Here is a 25,399-nt window from a genome sequence, read left to right as displayed (position 1 = left end):
TTGAGGCAGGGGGTATGTTTGGAAGACAAATTTATCTTCTGGGACACTTAAGACTAGAAAAGAGGCCACAGCTGGGAACCCAAATTTAGATATTGGGGCTTATCTCAGATGAAGGGTTTCATAGAACATGGAGTCTGTTGACTGTGTGGTTTTGTCAGAAGTGTCCAGCATGGATTCTGTTTTAGTTCTCGAGTATAATATTTTACTGTAGTGCTGCTTAACCTCATGCCTTTATTTCTGGAATCCTAGAATGCTAGCTAGTACAGTGTCTGGCACATAGTGGGTGCTCAATAAATATTTGTTAAAAACAGTGCATGATTATCTTTGCTCAGGTCTTTGTTTGATACTATTTTAGTTAAGTCCTTTCAGCTAAGTCCTTTTTTGAGATATTGAAAATAATAGAATCTTGAAACCCTTTGTACCAGAGACCTTGTTCTAACAGTCTTCTCATCAATAGCTTGCTAAGCTGCCCTGCTTTGTGAAGTAATTTTGCTTTTGTGTTTAATCCTGGCACACCTCATTAAAAATCACCGTGGAGGGATATGACTGTAGTTATTTATAATTTGTTGTTTTTTTTGTTTTTTTTCTCTCTCACTTTTAACCATCTGGACTACATGATAATAAATGATAACCTTCTTTAAGCTACTTTAAAAAGTGTTTTAGAAATCATTACTTCTGTATATTGGTAAGGATACACCCAAAACTCACAGCTGTTGCCTTTGTATGGGGGAACTGGAGACTGGGACAAAATTTACTTTCATGGGTTGTCTTTATTTTTTGAACTTTGTTCCACGTGCTTGTTTTATCTAATTTGTAAGAACTCACTGACCTGTTCACTTTTCATCACCTCTTCCACTTCTGTATTTCATTGCCTGATGTTTAGATGTTACAAATAGCTCATTAAGAGCATTGACTTTCTTACCATCACTTTCTGAGACTCCTTGGCCAAATCCCCAGCCTCTCTCAACCTTAGTTGCTACATTTGTGAAAGTGAAATACCATCTACTTCACATGAAGGTTGTGGGGCCAGGTAAGAACCAGTCCAGGTGCTTCACACAGGCTTTGCCCACCTGGCTGAAGGAACGCTTCGGAGCTCTTCCTGCACACCTTTCTCCAATAAAGGGTGTTATGCGTGGCTGTTAGGTACCCAAGTGGTTGCACATAGAGGGATTTAATTCATAATAGGTCTCAAAAAGCAGAGCAATAAAAATAATATTTCAGATTTTATTAAAGAGGAATCTACAAGTCATGTTAAAGCATCCTACTACCGCAGCAGAAACTAAGACACAGAGAGCCTATGCAGGAATACCTTGAACCACAGCCCTGACTAGCAGTAGGACCTTCTGTTCTGTGGGGCTCCAGGAAGGTGGAGTGCCAGAGGGCTGATGCTGGGAAGGAGAGCATGTCTCCTGACTTCCCATCTCATCTCTTTCTACCTCCCCATGCATCTTGGAGGTAGATTGGTAGGAAGGTGGGAAGTCCCAGACCTTAGAAGAGACTATTCTTAGATTACAGTTTTCAAGACTCTTTAAAAAAACCTAGTATAGAATAAGATATAAAGAAACAGCCATACAATTCCACATTTCATTGAAAATACAGATTTTCAGTTATTCTCATGCTTAGATAAAGTGTGTGGCAAAGTTAGCCTGGATATGTTTGAAAATAAAGGCTCATAGCTTTGGAATGTTTCCTTGTAGATGCTAGACTTTCATCATTGGGCGTCAGTGAGATTTATTGTGCTGAGTGTACCTGGAGCCTAGTTGTAAAAAAAAAAAAAAAAAAAAAAAAAATCTAATCACGTCTGCAAACTTCTTAAACATCATTTAAAAACAATGAACAAAGCAAATGAACTTTTGGTTGCTAAACTTTTTTTGTAGTTGGACCCCCTTTTCCTTTTAGTTAATAGTATTTGCAAAACTGAGCTATTATGTGTGGGTATAGATCTGAAGTCTAAAGATTGTGTGTATACAGTGATGTAATTTTTTCCTTTTAGTTTTTATGTTTCTTTAAAAATTTGGGGGATGTTATGGGGCTATGGAAGCAAACTGTATATTTATGGAGAATTATGAATGTAGCCTTAGATTACATATAATATTTACATATAACTCTTAGATATGTAGATCTCCCCCCCCCCCCCCCCCAGAAAATAATGCCTTCCTAATATGGTAATTTTGAGTTCAAACATTACATGCTTTGCCATTTAAGGAAAGTCAAATTGCAGCACAGAGAATATAGTCACTAATATTGTAATAACCATGTAGGGTGCCAGATGGGTACTAGACTTAGGAGGGTGATCACTTCGTAAGGTATATAACTGTCTAATTACTATGTTGTACACCTGAAACTAATATAGTAGTGTATGTCAGCTGTAACTGAATAAAAAAGCATCTATGGGTTCTTGAAGGCAGGGCCTTATACATTAGCCTATGGCATTCCTCTTTGCTCTCTGGAGCACAGCCAACAATTCTGTTTGTATGTGTTGCTTTACCATTGCTTGTTATTTATGTTAATCCAGAGTGGTGGTGGTGTGTTTTTAATCTAAAAAACTCGATTTTACAGTATTTCTCTGTGGATTTAAACGTTGCTACCTAAGTCTCCTGTGTTTATAATTGGGTGCAAAAAGCAAGAATGTTTTTAAGGTTAAGAACTTTTTCAGACAACTGTGATTTAACTTCACCAAAGAACCCATATCAGACAGGAAGACGAATTCCAGACTATTTGTGCCTCAACCAACCAGCTGGGTGCATACCTCCAGGTACTGCTCATGTCTCAAGAGGTTTTTCTGCACGAACAGCTATCACCACTCCGTCTTTCATTCAAGTGGCAAGCCATGGCAAGCGTCTTCCAGCTGTATAGAACTCAGCTGTAAAATTAGATTTCATTGGCATGAAAACACAGTGATTACCGGCATTATTTGCTCAGTATCTTCTTTTTTCAGCGTTTTACTTACATCCTCCCTCTCTCTTATGCAGAAGGCTCTGGTTATATTCATACAAGTAAGAGAAAGTAACAAACAGGTTTTAGAATTTGCATAAACCTATTTAAAAAATTTAAACTTTAGTTTAATTTGTGTTAACTAAGCATAATAGGCAGTGCTGTTTGAAACAGTCTATTAACAACAGAAAGGAACCTTAAAGTCTAATCTATAATTTTGTGATTTTATAAAATAAGAAATTAATAGCTCAAGTTTAGATCTAATTATTGGCAAATCCCCAATTAGCACTCAGATTTTCCAATACTTAGTCTTGGGGTCTCTCTACTTGTGCTTTAAAACAAACAAACAAATCATAACATACTGGTCCTTTGAGCTGTTTTTAGCCGAGGGGCTGTGAAAAATTCTGATAAAAATCCTTAGTCTCTCTCCATATCCTTTTTTGTACACTTTATTTTCAAAAAAGCAAAGGCCAGTGTTTGTACTAAGCACCTTTCCTCATGGTTACCCAGAGTGTATGGAGAGGCATGAGTGGAGGGAAAGCATGAAAACCATCCCAGCTTTCTCCTGCCCAGTGGCAGTGCCCCGAATCAGGTTCACAAATGGCCTACCTGGTCAGAGCAGGGTCAGGGCCACAGGCACTGGCTTAGTGTTACAGGGAAGGGAAAGAAAAGCTGCTCCCGCAGAAGCAGGAGGTGACAGAACAGTCAGGTGTGTGTTGATGAATGAGCAGGCTTTTCTCAATTTCAGAAGTAAAGATGATACACAGTGTTTCTATTTTGTCTTAATCTTTTTTTCTCTCTATTGATATGATTGGTGTTTCCACAGTTATAATGGGAAAGCTGTTTTAGTTTGTTCAGAGGGCTGGATGACAACGTTGAGTTTCTAGATCTTGAACTATTAGTCAAGGGGTTTACATTTCAAAACCAGCATGCAACAGTAGATAATCTGATGAGGACAATAAAATAGTAAATGATACTTTTACCTCTTCGTTGTAGGAATGTGTACAACTTTTTCTTGTTGTTCTCTCTCTTCCCCTCTCTTTTCATCTCTCTCTTTCCCTCCCTCTTTATCTTCCTCAATCTTGCATAATAGAGCTTAGAAATGAAGAAAACACATTGGGAAGTTCTCAGTCCTATGGCTGATGACATAAATGCATAAAGGCCACGTATATGAGGGGAGGTTCATGAAAGCAAGTTCTGTTTTATTTCTCATGCTATATGATTCTCTGTCAAATTTTGACTTTTCTGCATTTCTCTCTTTTATTTTTTTACAATAGTTATGACAAGTGTAAATCAGTTTCATAAATTTTTGTCATAATAAATTAAGTTTCATTAGGCTTAGGTTTTGTATTGAAAGCCATTTAGAAACTTGTATTCATTCATAAAGCATTAGTTATCTGGTAGTTAAAAAAGGAATGTAGTAATTTCGTAGTAACCTCTCAGACTTCATTGTCCTAAACAACACAGCAAGACAAACCTATTTTCAGTGATTCAATATGTTTGTCAGATTGTAATTTTGACAACTGGTGGGGCTTTTTTTTTTTGCCTTAATGAATTGGGGAAAAAAGTTTCCTTATTACTGTATACAAATGTCAAGAACATTTCTCTGGTATGTTTGTAACACTTTTCTGAAACCTGGCCCACAATAGATTTTCACTATTAGAAGTCAGTTGGTATTTTTAATAGAGAAATACATTTTCTTGAGGTATGAATCAAGCTATGATTTTGCTAATGTGCCCATGACAATATTTTTTCTCAGGCTACAGAACTCACATGTAGCAAGCAAAATTTTCAGATGCTGTTTAGATTAAGTGAAGGTGACTGGTTAATCTATATTTTATTGGAAAAGATGCAAATCTCATGGAATTACAGTTAACTTTAGTGTTATTAATTCTAAAGATGATTTATTTATTAATATTTATTAGTTTTTTAAATTTAGTTAATTGTTGGAAGGTCTCCATAGTTGATGGGTTTCCATCCATTTCCCATACATCAAGGAAACCCCTTTGTTTTTTTGCAAATGCATTTGGAATTACAGAATGGAAGCAAAAGTTAAAACTGATCATGTGCATTCTTCTGATTGGTTCCCTTACCACATTTACCTTTTAAACGCCCCATGGGATAGTCTGGAAGTCAATAAAAGCCACATAAGGATGTAGGTGAAGCGAGCTTGGGAACCTGTGCCTCAGTACTGACCTGAGATTCAGTTCAGGGAGTCATCCTCTCCTGTGCAGCCTGCTGGGCCAGCTCCTTTAGTTCTCGTGGTTAGACATTGTTCCTTGTAGTGTTGTTACGTTTCTGTTTCTTTTTCTCTTGTCATCTGAAACTAATTTGTGTGCTGTACTTCTAGTTCACATCTTAAGTTAATGTAAGGAAATTTGGGTCACCGGCCCATGGAGTGAGGACCAGGACATTTTGTTACTAATTTGAAGACCAGGTTCACAGACTTAAAACCCTCCCATCAGTGATTAGGCCTTTGGTTTTTTTTCAAGTTAGAAATTCTTCCTAGTATATAATTGCTTTCTCTGGCCTTTGGAAATGGATCTGCAGTTCTCTCCTGAGAATCAGGTTTTTCATGAACTTGGCCAGTATGTTTCTTAGTGTAGGCTGGGGCCAAAATACCATGGAAAACCTTTTCAGACTTGGAGTGGGGGAAGGAAAGTAAGAGGAAAAAGTAATAAGCCACTTGCCTAGAGTAATGTAAAAACTAAAGACCCTTTGTAATATTCTTTTAAAGTAAGGTGTTCTTTAAAAGCTTTGGGGCATATTTGGATGGAATTGAATGTCTTACTAACACTGAGGATCTGTTCATTTTGTGTTTCAGAGTGCCCCGCCCCCACCCCGCCATTAGTGCAGGAGTTCACTTGGTAATGCTGGGTCTTGCTCATAGGTAATGAAGGTAACAAATAACTTGCTCTCTCTTAGGAGGGAGGGAAGTTAACCACAGCACTCACGTGGCATCCTTTCTCTGTCAATCAAAAGAACAGAACTGGCAGGGCATGAAGCAGTTGTGGTTTTAGTGTTAGGATGTGTGGTTAGAGGGAAAGGTTGTGAGGGCCTGTGGTTGTTACCAGATTCTTTGAAATGGCAGTATGGGTAAGAACAAAATAAAGAATAGGAGTGAAATCTTGGAACTTTGGGTGATAAAAGAAAAAAAAATCAGAGGAATAGAAAAAGGCATTGTAATAGAGATAATCTATATTTGTTCTGAGTTTCATAGCACATTTATTCTTTATTTGTAAAGTACAGTGGTTTAAAGAATGGATTCATTCCTTATAAGAACTCTGTTGTGTGTGAGGAGGACAGTTGTGGATGTGGGATAGCCTTGAATAAAATGCATGAGTTCTGGGGTAGGTTTGGCCAGATGTATATCTGTATACATCTGTCCAGGTCAGAAGGAACCCAGACCAGGAAAATGAGTATTTTGTCAGGCTGGTTTCTCCTGAGACTTTCTGACTGAAATGAGAAACAGTTACAGCTCAGTTATCCAGAGATCACGCTTCTCCACTCAGTTTCCCTCAGAGCCGATAATCAGCAGGTGGTCCAGGACAGTGGTGTAAGGCACAGGGGGCATTTCTGAGACCCCGCGAGAGACCGATCCTCTCTGTGTGTGCACAGAGCTGACAAACTGGCTTCTGAGCCCAGGAATATGTAAGACAGCAAATTTAGGATATGGCCCTCAGATTTAAGGGGGTGTGGATTGTGGTGCTGCCTAATGAGGAAGAGAGAATAAAATACAAATTAAACATAACTCAAATTAGGGATGAATTTCTCTGGATATGTTAGGTCAAAATGCTTCAAAAACCCTCTAGTACCACATCCTGGGGCTGAACGCACTATTGTTATAAACTATGATCCTACATCCCTAAGAAAACATAATGAAGTAGGAAATGTGGGATTTCCATCCATAATCATTATAGTACAAGTTAGTTTGGTTCTTAGAGTTAAGTATTTGGATAGTAGACCTTCCACATTCATAGCTTTACCTTTAAATTTCATTTTGAAAGTATTGTCAGCTTTTTCGGGTATGTCTCATTCTCTAAGCATTGGGGTTGAGGCACACCTGTTGCAGTTGAGTAATCTAGTTTTTGTCTAGATTACCAGTCAAAACAGAGTAGACTCACTTTTTTGGGGGAGCTGTTATTGAATAATTGATGCATGGTAAGCCCTCCCAAGTCTCCTGCCCCAACCTAACCTTTTATTGTCAATGTGAGGGACAAGTGGTTTTCCCTTCCCAATTTACAACTTGAAGTTTGACTTTCTGTTTGTATTTGGAAAACCAATTACTTTTTCTCCCTTCATCATTAGGGATAACCAAAAAGATACTATTGTGTATCTTAAGTTTTATATTTTGTATCTTTTATAATTCTTCCTGCCTTTCCCCTGTCCTTTCTATAGTCCATGGCACTAAATCATTTCTGTTCCATGATAATGTAGGAGCAGGTGGGCAGGCAGTATCTTGTTAATAGCTGGGCATTATCTTGCCTAGAGATAATTTATTGCTTTTTCTATTTCTCTCTTGTGTTCCAGGCAAATGAAAGTATCCTCTGTATGTGCATGGAGTGTAGAAATTGGTATTTAAACATTGTTGGCTGTGTAAACTATATGAGCCTCTTACCTTGTATTCCCGTCAGGATAGTCTGGTTTACCTTTGGTGGAACTCTTAGGGCTTAGGAAACAGGCCTTGTATTTTAGCAAGCTGGTGGCCTAGGGAAAAGCAGATCAATAAATTTGGTTATAAGAAGTGAGACTCATGCAGGGTTCACAGTGGCTTATATTCACTTAGTTCATTTTTCCATTTTTCTCCTTAAAGGTGTAGTCATTGGGTGGCTGAGTTGAGGCATTACAAGTGTGTGTTTATAAGTTCCCATTGTAAACTTGTCTAAGGAGTGACTGTGCATATAGTGATTGTGACTTTAAAAAAATGTACAGTTCTACCAGTCTTCTCCTCTCCTCCCTTGGTCCAATAATCTGTAATAATCTCTGCACATTTATGACTGTCTAGTAAAAAAAAACAAAACAAGAAAGGATCCAGGCCTTTTTTTTTTTTTTTTTTTTTTTTAATGGCACAGTTACCCAAAGTTGCCTATATAGTTTTCAAAAGCAAATACAGTTGTCTATTTGTGCCAGTGGACTTGATTTCTTTAGGGTTTTTTTGCAACTTTGTGTGGGTCCCCATACTCTCCCATCCTATATATATATATACTAGAGGCCAGTGCACGGGATTCATGCACTGGTGAGTGGTGTGGCCTGGGGGGATTGGCCACTGTGGGAATGGCTGGCTGTGGACCTGCCCTCTAAGCAGCTGTTCCCGGGAGCGCCACTCATCCCAGTCAGCTGAGTGGCACTCCCTCTGTGGGAGTACACTGACCACCAGGGGGCAGCTTCTGCATTGAGCATTGTTCTGTCGTTCTGCTGTTGGGTCGCTGGGCTTTTATAATATAGGATGAGACATAGGTGGGTCTACTGGCCTATACCCTATGCTACCTTGCGCAGCCTGGAGTTTAATTTCTGAACTTGAACTTGATACCTGTGCTTAAGAGTGCTACCTACAGGGGTTAAATGGCATATCTTATTAATAACAAGTCCCATTGTTTTAATAGGATGCCAACTAGAAGGTTTCTTAAATTGAAATCGTTGGTGTGAGACATAATGTTGGTGTTGAGACATTCTTTGATATTAGGGGTAGGGGACCAGGGATGCCTGGATTTTACATCAGATCAAAATTATCTCTTCCTACCCAGTTCCTGTGGTCCCTGTCCAACAAACAGTGAGTAATAGGAACAAAATAGCATTGTTAATTTAATTTGAATCTCAATCCCCAATATTGAAAACTACAGTTAGCTAGGTTGGACCAATTGGAGCATAAGTAGCTTCATCTCAAAGCAGGTTCTGACTAAGGACCTTCATTCCACCCCACCCCACCTGCCCAACCCCTAAACTTGAGTCATTATTTCCTGCCCTCCGGCCCTAATGTAAGGACCTAGGGCAGCCGGCCTGCAGGCCGGTTTGAAATGAATAAAACTAAAAAATAAAAAAAAGACCGTACCCTTTTATGTAATGATGTTTACTTTGAATTTATATTAGTTCACACAAACACTCCATCCATGCTTTTGTTCTGGCCCTCCAGTCCAGTTTAAGAACCCATTGTGGCCCTTAGTCAAAAAGTTTGCCCACCCCTGACCTAGGGGCTGAAAGGACCTAGGGGCAGCCCCTGAGATCACTTTACTTCTGCTGCTTTATTGGGTGCAAAAAGAGAGAGCAGGTTCCACCATTATGCTTCTCTGTGAGATGACCAGGACTGTCCCACATGGATGAGGGCTTTGGCACTCGTTACTGTAACAGAGAAGGGAGAGGAGACAGAGCCATCATCTGTACCATAATCTTACCAGCAAATACCTTAGGACTCTTCCTTGGGGAGAAGTGAGGAAAAGGTAGAAGTGAGCATGAAGAGCTTCTTCACGTTTATCCTCAGACCATTAATTTAAATTACTGCCCTGCTTATCCAACCTGCAGTTTTGAAGAACATTAATTAAAACATTACACTTAAGAAATAGACCTGTGTAGTATCATCAATCTGAGGAAAAGCAGCATTTTTTTCCTCATGCACTGGTAGAATAAGGTATGTTAGAAAAGAAATTGAAATGGGCCTCAGTACTCTATCATTTGTCCTATTCAAAATCAAACAGTGATGTCATGATAGTGTCAATGGAATTGTCTTAGTTAATTTTATTGTGGAAGGATCTGTTTCCTGCATCAACTTATGTAATTTTATTTGCTTAGGAACTGAGTAATTACCTCATAAAACAGTATGATGGTACTATTAACACTGAATTTTAAGACCTGTTATTATAGAATGTGCTTCCCTGGTTGGGACAAGACTTCACTGTTTGGTACTTAAAGTAATTAGTTTCTCTAAATGGGGTTATAATGAATAGTGTAAAATTTTACCTATTTAAAATAAAAAGTTTACAATCTATTGGGTGGCTTTTATGCATCATTTGGTATTTTCAGGGAAGGAGTTTCTTTTCAGTGGGATTGGGGCAGTATATTTAATGTTCAGAATGGAGGATGTTCAAAATGAGGGGAAATATTTTATTTCTATCACACCTAAGACAAATCTGAGGCCGTTATTAAAGGATTTGCCCCACTGCTGTGCCTGATTTGGATATCGAGTATTAAAAGACCATGGAATTTGAAATTTTGGGGGACTTTGTTATGAATGATAAAAAATCTAACTGAACTATATGACAGTGGGTTTTTGAATTAACTTAAAATAGTGCACATGTGCTTATTGGTTTATTGTTTTTTGTCTATGCTGGTAAAAAATTTTTGTGCCATAAATTTTAGCCATAACTGAATATGTAAATAGTTGTGAAAGAATGTTATAATTTAAAATAGGAATTTATTATTTCCCTACTGTTGTATTGAAAAGCTAGATATTGGTGGCAAGTACCATTATGAAATGAAAGTGGGACTTGTGTTGTTTTGGATACTTGTGTGAAAATTGTTTATTCTGTTGAAACAATGGAATCTGCCTTTTGGCTCAGTTCTGCACAAGGTGCCATGGGTAATCTGAGATACAGGAAAGTTCAAGATGTACACAAGTGATAAAGATGTAAATATACAGCAGGCTAAATTCAATTTAAGGAAATGACGGGAGAGAGATAATTAGGAGGATGATTAATTACCAAATTAATGGCAAGGTCAGAAATTATAACAGTTGCAGTATAGGTGGTTAACCTTTGTTTCTTTGCTGGAATTAACTGATTATGTACAGTATTTTGATCCAAATAAAAGGGAAAAACCGTCCTTATAGGCCAGTTGACCTTTTTTTCTATGATTACCTTACATCTAATGATACCACCAGTTTTTGTTAGACACGTTGCCTTTTGAAAACATCATCTCATTCTATCCTGAGAAAGATCCCTGGAGTAGGGTAGTTAGTATTCTTCATATATTTTTAAAATGTATACGTAAATGACAATGTTGAGGCATGGGAGGTTGCATTCAGATGGCTGCTTGGAGACTATCTGTGGTCTCCTAGTTGAGGCTCTTCCATGTACTTTAACCCTCCTTGGCCTGACGGGAATATAATACCCTATCATAAAATAATCTGAGTTTCAGTTGACATCAATACAGAGCACTTAAATTGTTGTAAGAGGTGACTTTTTGTGGTCCTGAGTACTTTTTTAAAAAATGGTGGTTCTTTTGCAGGGAGCCAGTTGAGTGAAGTTCTCCATGAATGTACGTCACAATGATGATGACCGACCAAATCCCTCTGGAATTGCCACCATTGCTGAACGGAGAGGTAGCCATGATGCCTCACTTGGTGAATGGAGATGCAGCTCAGCAGGTTGGTGTAATAAGAGGGAAATTTAAGACAAATTATCTAAGGGGAAAACACTAACCCAGTAATTGTTTTGAGGTGGAAAAATCTGTGATTTTTGAACATGAGTAGTTTTAGAGGTAAGTGCTTTTGTTGTAGAATTACTGTATGATTTTTTAAAACATGAGAAATTGTTGTTTTTGAGAACAGCAAACCTTACCTCATCCAGTTAATATTCTCGAATATAAAAAAAGTCTCATTTTTGAAATGAATCATTTTGAAAATATGCACAAGTCTTTGGAATAAAATGTTACTCATGTCATATATTGTGCTTTTGACTGGTTTGGTTGGTTGGCCAGAGCAGGACACTGAGAGTGTGGGTCAGGTTTTGACCTTACCCAGGGAGTGACTGACCTTGACAAGATGCAGAGATTCCTGTGAGTCCACCCTGGCTCCTAGAGCAGGCCTTCCACGTGTAGAGCTTGTTACTCAACATTACAGAACAGACAAATTATTTTTGAACTCATCCATGTAGCATTTGGGGAAAAATTTAAACAGTAAGTAAAACTTTTGTAAATTATTAGAGACTGGACTATTCTGATAACATTAAATTTGTCTTATTGACTACAAAAACTGGGTTTGCTTAGTCTTACACTAATTAAATATCATTTTGTCTTTGTGCAGTTTTTTAGAACCACAAAAGTAAAAGTCTTTGTTCTATGATAAGTAGAATTGGAAACAATTGCTTAAAAATACTTACCTAAATATATTAATAATTCAAATAAGTTAATCAGTTATTTTTTACATCAGTATGTTCCCCTCACCCCATCTATCATAGCACAATAACACTCTTTACCTATCATAGTATGTTAATACTTTGTATATAACTCTATTGGATCTGATTTTGCTGCTTAATAATTTGTTTGTATTTTCTTCTGCATTACACTGTGAACCTCTTAAGAACAAGGAACATCTAATAGGTGCTCCATGAACATCTTTCGGTTGAATACATTTCATCCCTTCTTACTAGTGATGCAGACATCTCTCTTTTGACTCCTCAGTCTCCCTTTCTCTCTCTGCTGGATCATTTTCACCAACATAGTATAATATCTTTTATCTTAAACACATGAACAACTACACCTCTCCCCACCCACAAAACAAACCCCCACCCTTGATTCCACATCACCTTACCACCTTACATCTCTACTCCTCTTACAACAGAACCTCTGTTTCCTTACCTCCATTGCCTTTCAACTCCAGAGTCCACACCTGGGTCTTCTCACCTTTTCCGACCAGTCTGTTGGCTTTATCTCAGGATCATTTCTGAAACCATATTTTGCCATGTCTACCTTATTTCCACCACCACTGCTGGACTTAGGCCAACATCTCTCACCAGGATAGGACAGTCCTTCTCACTGGTCTCTCTGCTTTTATTTTCCTTCTGCTCCACCAGAAAGTATTTGCCACATAGCAGTCTTTCGAGTGATCTAAAAACATACATTGTGTCATGTCACCCCTGTTACACCAGTAGTAAAATCCAAGTGTGTATCCTGGCCTGTCAGCCTTACATGTTTAGTCCTTGCGCCTGTCTCTGTCTCTGTCTCTGTCTCTCTCTCTCTCTCTCTGTCTCTGTCTCTCTCTCTCTCTCTCACATTTTAAAATTGATTTTGAGAGAGAGGGAGGGAGAGAGAGAGAAAGAGAGAGAGAGAGATTGAGAGAGAGATCAGTTGGCTGCCTCCTGCACGCGCCCCAACCAGTAATCGAACCTGCAACCTGGGTATGTGCCCTGACCAGGAATCGAACCCACCATCCTTTGGTCTGCAGGACAGTGCCCCAACCAACGGAGCCACACAGGCCAGGGCCCTTGACTTTCTCGTCATCGTTCTTCCACTGCTGTGTCCATTGCTGGTTTCAACATGCAATGCTTGGTCTCCCTTCTTTTCACTAATTAAAAGAATATAAAAAGACTTAGAAAGCATCTTCTGTCTCCCAGATGTAGTCCTGTTTGCACATGTACTTAGGACACCTGAGACCTCTTATCCATGTTACTGGGTAGCATTTTAGTATTCTGATGATTTCCTCCTCATTTCAGTAATTCAGTTTGCACAGAACAGCCTTTTATAGATTATGAACCAGCATACAGAGCCCTTAGTTATAGAATTATTCAATAGTCAATAATCTCCTTTGCACCTAGAAATGACTAAAGACTGGATTTCCTCAGAAGGCCTTGTGGCATTCCACTACTCTGTGTATCTACCTAATTAGAAGCTGCTTAATAACTTTGGTTTATAAAATCACATTTTTAATTCATCTGGGACTTTTTCTGTAAAGATAAAAAAGGGAAAATCTACCTGTTCTATAAACAGACAAATACCAACCTTTCTCAAACAGGGTACACTTACTCTAAAAAATCTCATTGGGAGGAAATGTTTCAGTTTCTAATTAGTAAATATGTTTGTGCTAGAAGTATTAAAATTTATAGGTTATGTGGGCCAAACTATGTGGGCATTAACCCTAAATTTCCCATAATAGGTCATAATTGTTAAGTGGGCAGAGTGTGTTTGGAACATCTCTCAGCAGGACCAACCTAAGGATTATCACGCATTGAGGTTGCCTCTGTTGCCACCTTGGCTCAGCCTGGGCAGTGGTTATGTGCCTGACAGTTTTCTTCCTCTTTCTGACCCAGAGTCCCCACCCTGTATCTCCCTTATTTCCTCAAGCCTCCTAACATTTACCTTTGGCCTAGTTAAGTGTGGCCAAGTCCTCTGGGCCTGTGTGTGGAACCTGGGCGAAGGCACAAGGGGGAAAACTGACTCAAGGAGCAAGCAAAATCAATGATGGAGAAATGCCAGACAGGGGGTAAAGAAAGAAGAAAGGGATAGGGGTCACCAAAAGGGCAGGGACCAAAGGTGAGGGCCCAAGGATCCAAGAGTCTTGGACTGTGTGAGTTCTGAGTGCTGGCCTGGGGCATCTGTGGGTCTTTGCTGCCTGCTCTTAGGAGCCTGTCTGGTGTGCTGCTCAGGGCCTCTGTGTTCAAGGATCAGGCACCGGACACATCGGAGAGAATGACCTGTTCTAATGTTTTCATAGGCTTTTACTGTGCTGGGCCTCTGAGGCAACACCTTTTCATCTTAACAAGGACCTCTGGAGGCGCAGGGTTATGGCTTCAGTGATGGACCTTGCAGGCATTGTCCAGCAGACCCTTGGGGGAGGGGTGACATTTTAAGGGAGGCCGCACTTGAGCCACCTCACAAAGTAGACTGTTGTAAAGAGCTGTCTACTGGCTGCGGGGCCCTGCCTCTGCATTTCTGTTAGGAGTTCGTATGGTGAAGCTTACCTTGTCTGTGTTTACAGCATTCTTAATACTTTGCAGCTGTGCAGAGGACATTCTAGTTTCTGTGTATGCAAAAGAACCACCACAGTTATGAGAAAGCTCTTCCGTCCCCACAGCCGCTCTCCTGATCTCTGCCCTGTTGGTTAGAATTTAATTAGTATGAGTTCTTGGCAGGCTTCTCTGCTCTGTTCTGGCTCTCAAACTAAGAGACTGGTAATTTTCATTGACCGAAGTCATGTGAAGTTTGAATCCTTGGATTGTCATTTTATATAGGTAGGAAAAGGAGGGTTCTTAGCTTAAAATGAAAAGCCATCCTCATTATGAATGAAGATTTAAAAAAATATATATTACCAACCAAATAATGAGCAACAGCAACAATAACAAGCATAATACGGACAGAGAGCAATTTAACAGCTTTACTTAATGGCTATATGGAGATAGTATATCTGCTTGCTATGTAATTTACTTATGTAGAGTATACAATTCAGTGGAATTTACTCTGTTCACAGAATTGTGCAACTATGACTACAATTAATTTTAGAACATTTTAATCAAACTAAAAAGAAATCCTGTAGCAGTCTCTCTCCATTCCCTTCTCTCCCCAGTTCCTACGCAACCACTAATGCTTTCTGTCTCTGTAGATAATTTGCCTGCCCTGGACAGTTTATGTAAACGAAATCATTCCGTGAAATAAGATTGTAGCATGTATGAGGACTTCAGACCTTATTTTTTGCCAAAAAACATTCCATTGGATAGATATACCACACACGTTTTATTTATCCACTTATCAATTGATGGACATTTGGGGTGTCTCACTCTTTGGCTACTAATAATGCTGCTGTGAACTTTATGTGCATGTTTTCATTTCTCTTGGTTATATACCTAGGAGAGAAATTGAACACTTTACTTTGAACTATTGTTTTTTAAATAAAACACCTCTGCTTCTCACGATAATTTCGTCTACTTTGAATAGATAACACAGCTAAATAAAGTTTGCTTCTCTTACTATGCTAGCTATATTATTCTTGAGTTATAAAAAAATCAGGTTTTGACCAGAGTTTTTGTGTGTGGCAGTATAATTTATAGTGCATGCCCTCTGGTAATCAGAGTATCAGAGTCTATGTTGACATTTTCAGAACCTAATGGTATATTAATTAAACTGTCTTTGACTTTTAGCACATCTTGGAGATTTAAAAATGTAGCAGCTAATTTTGAGCATTAAAGAGTAAACATCAGTCAAATTTCCAACTTTTTTATTGGTTTTAATAATCTCTGAGGAATAATTATAGCAGCCACTAGTTAAATAAGGAAATTATTAGGTTCAGAACAGAAGTGTTAACATAGCGTTTCTTGATTTGCTAATTTAATCTGTGACATTTATAACCTTCAGGAGGGTGGTCACATGCCACTTTATATTCATTTTCTTTCTTCTTTTTTTGTTAATCCTCACCGAGGATATTTTTTTCCATTGATATTTAGAGAGTGGGAGGGAGGGGGAGAGACAGAAAGAGAGAAACATTGATGTGAGAGAAACGCATCCATTGGTTGCCTCCTGCACTGGCCCTGACCGGGGGTGAGGATCAAACCCAAGCCTGGAACCGAGGTAGGTGCCCTTGACTGGAATCGAATCTGAGACCCTTCAGTTCATGACTCGGTGCTCTAACCACTGAGCAAACCTGCTAGGGCAATATTCTCATATTCTTAGGGGCTCTTCTCATGTATGTATTGATTAGGGGCTGTGGGGTGGAAATAGAATTAAATGTCTCTTGGTCCTGACTAGCTAGCCTTTAACACATCTTAGAGGGCACGTAGCACATGTTTTGTTTGTCATACTTATGTCTCTGTTTTTCTTTTAAACGTGCAGAATATTGATTGCTAATGAGTGTTCCTTATCCTTCTTCAGGAAGTAGCTCTCCTTAAATATAAACAGAAAGCTTGTCTCTTCTGCCATCTCAGCATAGCATGTTAACAAGCTTGCCCTGGAAGACAGGAGGTTAAAGTTGCCTCAGCCATGTGCAATTCTCTTGACTTTGCCTATTCCTGTTGCTCAGCACTTAGCATGTCATTTTATTGAGAGTGAGGTTTTCCCCCCTTTTGTTTCTTCTCTTTGAAAGTCTGTGTTTCCCCTGGACAGAATACACAGCCAGACTTTTCCTGGAGTATTCTTTGGACTATGCATTTCCAGACAGCACATTAAACATATTAAAACTTTCCACATTCAGATGGTGCTCGTCATTGGCGTGTCTTTTACATCAACTGTGCTTCTCCTACTAATCCAGTGACCTTTTCTGTTCTGGTTGATATCTTCTTAATAACTCTTCCCCTGACAGCTTCCTTCTTGTATTCAGTAGTTCAGATCCTCTCAACACACAGGTTTACTCTTTAAACACACAGATAGCCACTGTGTCAGAAGGACCCAGAAAGAGTTTTCGCTCTCAGTGTGGTGTAGAAAAATGAATAAACAGTTCTTGGGAAGTTTGCCCAGGAAAAAGAAGGATATTCAAATGAGAATGGGACTGGCAGTTAAAAAAGAGGCTGTAGCTTTTGCTGAATGACATAGAACAGCTCCTTTAATGATAGAATCCTATTTAGAAGCTGGGGAGTGGCTTGAAAGTAGAAAGAGGCTGGTCACATGTTGGGTTTGGAAAACCAAGTATGGGGAAGCTCAGTCTTGGGTCAGATTCTTCGGCATCAAGATGTAGAGAAATGTGTAACTTGTGCAAATGTTGAAAGAAAATTATTATTGCAAACTACCTTCCACATTCTCTACCACTCAAACTTATAAAGACCTCTGGTGTCAAGATATTGTCAGTCTCTTTGAGATTTAGAGTAGAAAGGAAGATTGAGGGGGTAGGACTTATGACTGAATTAAGAAGTGACTGAATAATAGATTTGTTCATTTTAATAAGCATTTATCAAATGTTTTCTATGCCAGCATTGTATTAGGTGTTGGTGACACAAAGGTGAATAAGACACTGTTCTTGCCATAAATGAATGAGCAATCTAATTGGGGAGCAAAATGTCATTTAATACCCAAGGAGCTGTATTTACACATCTCTGGTGCTTGGATTGGGGAATATAATAGTGTCCTGGGACCACAGAGGAGGGATGGAGCAGGGAGTGGGATAGGCAGGCAGCACAGACCAGGCTAGGGAAAGTGTCTGTGGGGAGGCTGAGTGTGGACAGAAGTGAACTTGAAGTGAAGTCTAGGACTATTATTCAAGCTTTGCATGTAATGTAATCAGTTTCTGTTTTATGAAATGAGAACAGTTTGTAGGGATAGCATACTTCAGTGGAGAGCTAATATTAGTAGCACCCTGAACAGACTATATCTGTACATTCTATGATCTCTTTTCTGTAATCTTTTCTATTCAGCATTGTTGTTAGTGAATCTGGCTGTCCTTTGGTACATCCAGCCTGGGGTCCACCCTTGGCCTCTTGATGTCTGTTCCTCAGAATTACTGAGTCAGCAGACGTTCAGATTGTGAGCATCCCTCAACCAGAGTCACAGTCCAGCAGCACAGGCACCACCCCTGCCTCGAAGGGCCTCCTTTTGACTGTAAAAAGGGTGTGAGTTTATCCCAGTCTGTAGTCTCATTTTACAATCCTCTCTGCCTTGCGTTTGCCAAAATTCTGCTCACTACAAAGGCTGCCGAAAAGGCATAGTCTATGCATAATCTCAGTCTCATAAAGGAAAATGTTGATGCCATATTATCAGAGGGTGTTGTTAAATTTGGCACCCACAATAATTACGACATATGCCATATAATTATGACAGCTCTGAGCTGTCTGGGTTGAGAGACACTTCAGAATTTAATTAGCCGAAGGCAATAATAATAAGATACAAGATGTAGTCAGTATCCTTCAAATGGTAGAAATTGAGCTGCCTTCAAAAAGAAGAGGATTAAGGAAAAACACTGGCGTGGCAAGGTTGCACTGCAAAATAATGGCAATTTTAAACTCCCCAGTGGTTTTACCTTTATGATTGTTTTCAGCATGGTGCACTCTTTGTCTAGTTGCACTGTAAACTCTGGGAGAACAGGGACTGTGTCTCTTGTTCACACTTTGCCTGGCGTCTGAGGTAGCATTCAGTAAATCCTTCAGAAGAGATGAAGGATGAATGAAATGAACAAATTCAGTTCATCTGGATCTGGGCTTGAAGTCTATGTGGTGCATTTGTCATATAGACTTTTAAAAAAACCTTTATAGGTAACAAAAAAAAGTGCCAATATTTATAAATTGGAAGATTTACATACAGTTTAGATCTCTCTGTTTATCTGGAAAACCCAGAAGATCTGATAACACGAGGCTCGTCTGCACACTTAACAATTGACTGGCAGAAGGTAGCAGCTGCTGCTTTAGTTGGGGAATGTCGTCCTCAGTCCCCACTCTGTGCTCTTCACTCCGTTTCCCAACTGGCCTGGGCTCCATGCTCATCTGAGTTTGGAACCGGGAAATTGTTAACTTTTTTTACCTTTGAAATTACATCTTGTGTTCATGCGTGTTGTGATTTACATGTAACAAAAATATTTAAATTTTTTTTTTTTTCTGGCACACTCATGTGTATCACACTGATGAAGTGATTTTAAGCCTCCTAGTTTTCTATTTTCTTTATGACTTGTAAAATGAACTAGTGTGGGCTTTGGTCCACATGGTTTTGTACAAGGGTGTCAGTTATGTCTTACAAGTTAGGGCCCAGGTGTTGTTTTTTTTGGCCTCAGCTCTTCAGTGAACAGTATTCGAGCCCCTAAACAGTGCCACATTGAGCCTCAAAGCATAGGAAGGCAGAAGAAACAACCGGGCGCCTTGGTTTTAGTGTTTACAGACTAGTTAGGGGGCATTAAACCCAGATGCAAGGTATCAGCGTTCCAAGGGCAGAGATGCAAGTACTTGTGTTTATAATCTTTTTTACAGTTTCCAAGAATCAAGTCTTCTAAGTACTTATTGAAATAGAAATTTTTTAAAGTAATCTTTTCCTGGCATTACCTAGAGGAGGCATTTTTTATTTAAATCACTTCTATATTAACTTTCTTCTTGAATAAAATTAAATTTGGTAGACTCCAAACCTCTAATTTCTGTTATATTTTTTTTTTTTGAAAATGTGTATTGGTCACACTGAATACGATGTGACAGCCATTGATGTATCTCATAGTGCAGTAAAAATATACAGACCCACACAGAGGAAGAAAAGATGGGGCAATTCTTCATCCAGAATGTGTTAAGACATATGTTTGCACATAATTGTTTTCATGTAGGCGGACTCTGCTCTTTTTTGTCTAAAAATATGAATACATATAAATTATATATGTTACACTCCAAACGTGACAATAGTGATCAAACTGCATAAAGTTAGTAACATTAATCTCTAAGATCCAGATGCAATAGCCAAAAATAAACAGCCTGCCAAGGAGCCAATTGTTGAAGTGCCACAGTGTTGTATCTAGGTGATTTGGCGTTTAGCTACCTTCAGATAACATTAGTTTCTTAATTTTAATCGGGATTGGCCAGAATTAGGTCTCTTAATAATCTTTTGGTCAGCTCTACTGTTAAAATGTTTAGCACAATCATTAACTGGAACAATTAATTTGACCCTGCCTCTCCTGGATCCACTCTTTGTTGCTGACTCTTTGCTTCTTGCAGTAGATGTGCACTTGGATAAAATGGACAGCCTGCATTTAGAAAATTACTTTGCCAGGGTTTCTGCTTTGCAAATCATTGGGCAGGTAAATGGAGATAGCAGAGAACTGGGGGTCTAGTTTTGGGGGCAGGTTGACTAGAGACTATTTACATCAGTCAAGCTGTCTTTAGGGTTCCTGTTCTATTATTTTTAAAAAAAGGGCAATCAATTTATATGAGTCAAAATTTATATTTGGAAAGAAATGGACTTGTGCTGTTACCTAGTTATCTTACTAGTACATGACTTTTAATATTTAGGAGGGGTTGTTAAAAAAATCTTCCAGAATTCATCAGTGAAGCATGTTACTTCACTAAAAAAATTCCTTTGGTCTTTATATTGGAACTAGAAGCCTGGTGCATGAAATTCATGTGTGTGTGTGGGGGGAATCCCCCCCCCCAGCCCAGTTTGCTTCCTCTCCAATCTGGGACCCCTTGGGGGATGTCCGACCGATCCCGAGGGTCAGGGCTAAACTGGCAGTCGTACATCCCTCTCACAATCCTGGACTGCTGGCTCCTAATCGCTCACCTGCCTGCCTGCCTGGTCGCCCCTAACTGCCCCCCCCATCCCCCCCCGCTGGCCTGATCACCCTTCACTGCCTCTGCATGCTGGCCTGATTGCCCCTAACTCCTCCCCCCCCATGCCAGCCTGGTCACCCCTAACAGCCCCCCGCTGACAGCTAGGTTGACTCCAACTGTCCCCCTCTGCTGACCTGGTTGCCCCTAACTGCCCCCCCTTGCCGGACTTGTCACCCCAAACTGCCCCCCCCCCCACCGGCCTAGTTGTCCCTCACTGCCACCCCTGCCAGCCTAATTGCCCTCACATGCACCCCCCACCAGCCTGGTTACCCCCAACTGCCCCCCCACCAGCCTGGTCACCCCCAGCTGCCCCCCCCCACCAGCCTGGTTGCCCCTCATGGCCCCCCTGCTGACCTGGTCACCCCATGCAGCCTGCTGTTCATTCATTGGGTTGTCCCTCACTAACCCTCCTGTCGGCCTGGTCACCCCATGCAGCCTGCTTGTTTAGTCCTTTGGTCGTCCCTCACTAACCCCCCTGCTGGCCTGGTCATTGGCAGCCATCTTGTGAGGGTGTGAGGGTTAATTTGTATATTACCTCTTTATTAAATAGGATGTTGAGTTGTCCTTCGAGTTCATGGGAGAAACTATGGCACACTGAAACATGTGCTTTGGTTAGTGAAGTTGCTTGGTAGCTAAGTGGGACAGAGTTATACAACTCATTCATTTTTTCTGTTTTGACCAGTTTAATTGTTTTGTGTTGACAGAATGGGTCCTCTTTTTTTTTTAATTGATTAAGGTATTACATATGTGTCCTTATTCCCCCATTGCCCTTCACCCCACCACTCATGCCCTCATCCCCTCCCCCCACCCAGTGTCTGTGTCCATTGGTTTGGCTTATATGCATGCATACAATTCCTTTGGTTGATCTCTTCCCCTTACCCCCACCCTCCCCTACCTTCCCTCTGAGGTTTGATGGTCTGATCAATGCTTCTTTATCTCTGGATCTGATTTTGTTCATCAGTTTATGTTGTTCATTATATTCCACAAATGAGTGAGATCATGTGATATTTATCTTTCTATGACTGGCTTATTTCACTTAGCGTAATGCTCTCCAGTTCCATCCATGCTGTTGCAAATGGTAAGAATTCTTTCTTTTTTACCGCAGCGTAGTATTCCATTGTGTAGATGTATCAGAGTTTTTTAATCCACTCATCTGCTGATGGGCACTTAGGCTGTTTCCAAATCTTAACTATGGTAAATTGTGCTGCTGTGCACATAGGGGTGCATATATCCTTTCTGATTGGTGTTTGTAGTTTCTTGGGATATATTCCTAGAAGTGGGATTACTGGGTCAAATGGGAGTTCCATTTTTAGTTTTTGAGGAAACTCCATACTGTTTTCCACAGTGGCTGCACAGTCTGCATTCCCACCAGCAGTGCACGAGGGTTCCTTTTTCTCCGCATCCTCTCCAGCACTTGTCATTTGTAGATTTGTTGATGATAGCCATTCTGACAGGTGTGAGATGATAACGCATTGTCATTTTGATTTGCATCTCTTGTATAATTAGTGACTTTGAGCATGTTTTCATATGTCTCTTGGCCTTCCTTATGTCCTCTTTCGAAAAGTATCTATTTAGGTCTGTTGCCCATTTTTTGATTGGGTTGTTTATCTTTCTTTTGTTAAGTTGTATGAGTTCCCTGTAAATGTTGGAGAGTAAACCCTTATCAGTGATAACATTGGCAAATACGTTCTCCCATGCAGTGGGCTCTCTTGTTGGTTTCTTTTGTTGTATAGAAGCTTTTTATTTTGATGTAGTTAGAATGGGTCCTCTTAAGACCGATCTTAATTCTCATCACCTTGGCAAAAAGGCCATATAAAAAAATATCCTTAATGAATGACTTTTTCTTTATAATTTACTTGGTGACTTTAGTTATGACTGAAAATAATCATCATAAAAAAGGCTAATATGCAAATGGTCATCATGCAGTGATGCCATAATGACCAATCAGCAGGGACTTGAGGCTGGATGGTGCTGGGCTGGAGCGGGGGACCTGAGGCCATGTCCCCCTCCTAGTGGGGCTTGACAGGGGACCTGAGGCCACGCCCTCCTGCCTGCCGGGGCTTGACGGGGGTGGGACTGGCCGGGTCTGGGTCTTGCCCAATGGGGGTGGGACTGGCCGGGTCTGGGTCTTGCCCAATGGGGGTGGGGTTGGTCGGGTCTCGGTCTGGCGCGACTTTGAGCCACGTGCGGGTGGGCGGGGACTTGACTCTGGGTCCTGTGGTGCACCCCAGACTCTGACAGGAGGGTAATTTTCATATACATTTTACTAATTTTTCATCTCTGACACTTCTATTATAGAGAAGGGACAAATAGCAATATTAAAATATTTCCTCTAATTAATTCCCTTTTAATGTGCACGAATTTCGTGCATCGGGCCACTAGTATAAAATATGAATATAATATGAATTAGAAAGAAATGGTAACATTTTTTTCCTTCTAACTGTTGAAATGGGATATCAGACCTTAGGCTGACATATACCCTTGTCTGTGAGTAATATCCATTTTAAAGACTTAGGAAACCAATTGAGAATGTAGTTGGGTAATAGAGGTCATTATCCTTTCATAGATGGGTGTTCACATTCAGTTTCCTTCTGGGAGTCTTCCCTTTTCTTGTCTTTAAAGTAGTTTACTCATGGTCAGGCACTGAGAGCTTTGCCACTGTATTGTCTGCCTCTCCACACGGTGCCACTTCAAGCTGACTTGGGACTTTAAAGAGCCTGTACTAAGATGCCCTGAAGATAGCCTCACACCATGTGTGTGCTCCTTCTTTGGAGGGTGGCAGTAGTTCATCTTCTAACAATTATTCTAAAACCAAGCAGGAAGTAGAGGATAAAAGATTTGTAAGGCTGACTCTTCCAGAGATTTTAGTGCCTTAAAAACAATGTAAAAGATATATTGAAGATTAGCTTTTTGACACTGAATGAATTCCCAGTGTCTACATAAATTTTTGCTATTCATGTCAAACTCAAATGTTACTTTGTAAGCTTGCTTTCAACTTTTAGTTAAGCGGTTATTTGTGGGCAGTAAGTCAAATTGTTGGAAAGAATGGTTTCTGTTTGATTTCTTTGTTCCATCTATGGTGGAGGGAAGTAATAGTAACTATTTGAGGGCCTGAGGTGCTAGGAATGGTGCTAAGCACTTCTATACATCATTTCATCCAGTAATCATAACCCTACAAGGCGATGATCATTTTTACAGACAGAACCAGAGGGCAGAAAGGTTAAGTACTTGCAGCTGGCAAATGACAGCACTGGGATTGGAATCCACTTATGTCCTACCTTTCAGGAGGGTAGGGTTGCTGGGTTAGGCATATCTCTGGTGTCCTGTGCAGGTAAACCGTCTGGAGAGACATGGGACTGGGTTCTGCCCAGTAGTAAGTGGTCGAGTTCACAAAGAGTACTCCTGTTTATTATATGACCTTCATGTTAGCTCTGGAAGGTGGCAGAGATTCTGACTCTGGAGCTGCTGGGAAGTGCAGACTGAGCAGTCCTGGTAGTGTCTGAGCCCTGGAGGCAGCAGTTGAGTTTGGAGGAGGAGTTGGGAGTGAAGTCATCTGAGGCCGAGCTCATGGAGCTGCCCCCTTTCTTTCCTTGGGGAATAGTTGTCTCCCTGAGATTAGCAGCAGGGGAGTGGTTCCCTTTGGGGTCAGCAGCTGCTGAGCTGGTGGTGAGCAGGCAGGGTAGCAGGCATTCCTCTCCTGTGGAGACTCACCCTGGGAGTTAGGAGGGGCCCTTTTTGTCTGCCTTCTTTTCCTCCCAGATCCAGCGTTTCATTTTCATTCAAGAATTACATCACCCCAGAGGCACAGTTTTTGTGTCTTAAGAAATCTAAAAACTTGTAAAACTTGAACCTATAAAATTGTTTGTTTTTCATTCTGAATTTGTAATTATTTCTCTGAAGTAATGCCAGAATAAAAATGGAAAAAAAATCCAAGTTGGTCCTGAAAGAGGAAAAAAAAGGCCACTTTGCTGTATGAGCATTTCTTAAATCTCTCACCTCTGGGTATTCCTGTTCTCTGGGACACAGAATTGTGTCACCCAGTATTTGTATCATGAGCCGTGATACCACACCCTTTTGCTAGCCATTTCCTCTTTTTTTTTTTTTAAGATTGATGAAGGGCTTCTTGGACTTTGACTCTCCTCAAGATGTTAATTATGTATTTCAAAATCAAGGGTTCTGTTAAAAATCACTTACGCATAGCTTTGGAAAGAGAACTAGAGACAGGGAGTTGCTTCAGGGGTGCAGAATATTGTTTTGGAGGCCTCGGGAAATCAATCTTAAGAGTTAGTTCATTTACCACCAGAACATATTTAGTCGGTGTATATAAACAAAAGAAGTCACAGTGTGCCTGGACATTATGTGTCCCAGATGAAGTTTAAACTTGGCTCCTTATACTGTGCTGATGTCATGGTGCATAAACTGGCCCTGAATTAGAGCCGTGCACAGAATCGGCTGTGTGCCTGTATGTGCTGAGGGCATGCGCGGAGGGGAGGGACTGGCTGGAAAATCTTTGTCACGTTTTTCCTGCGTCGTCTGCAGAGACTAGTGTC

The 25,399-nt window shown here is 40.2% G+C and overlaps 1 protein-coding gene across 10 annotated transcripts in view; it reads left to right on the top strand.

The window, feature by feature from the left end:
- Nucleotides 1–25,399, top strand: part of FNDC3B (fibronectin type III domain containing 3B) — a 321,836-nt gene that overhangs the window by 54,899 nt on the left and 241,538 nt on the right. For 9 of the 10 annotated variants that reach the window (XM_036351879.1, XM_036351871.1, XM_036351875.1 and 6 more), the window contains exon 2: nucleotides 11,152–11,290. In XM_036351879.1, coding sequence (XP_036207772.1) covers nucleotides 11,180–11,290 — 111 coding nt within the window. In that variant the 5' untranslated portion in view covers nucleotides 11,152–11,179. Of the gene's footprint in view, nucleotides 1–11,151; nucleotides 11,291–25,399 lie in introns of those variants that run through there. The other variant, XM_036351878.1, reaches the window with a different exon arrangement.

The sequence above is a fragment of the Myotis myotis genome, unplaced genomic scaffold (assembly GCF_014108235.1).
Source record: "Myotis myotis isolate mMyoMyo1 unplaced genomic scaffold, mMyoMyo1.p scaffold_m19_p_2, whole genome shotgun sequence".
NCBI classification, from domain to species: Eukaryota; Metazoa; Chordata; class Mammalia; order Chiroptera; family Vespertilionidae; genus Myotis; species Myotis myotis.
Note: the sequence above shows the minus strand (reverse complement) of the source record. Positions and strands in the feature narration are given on the sequence as shown.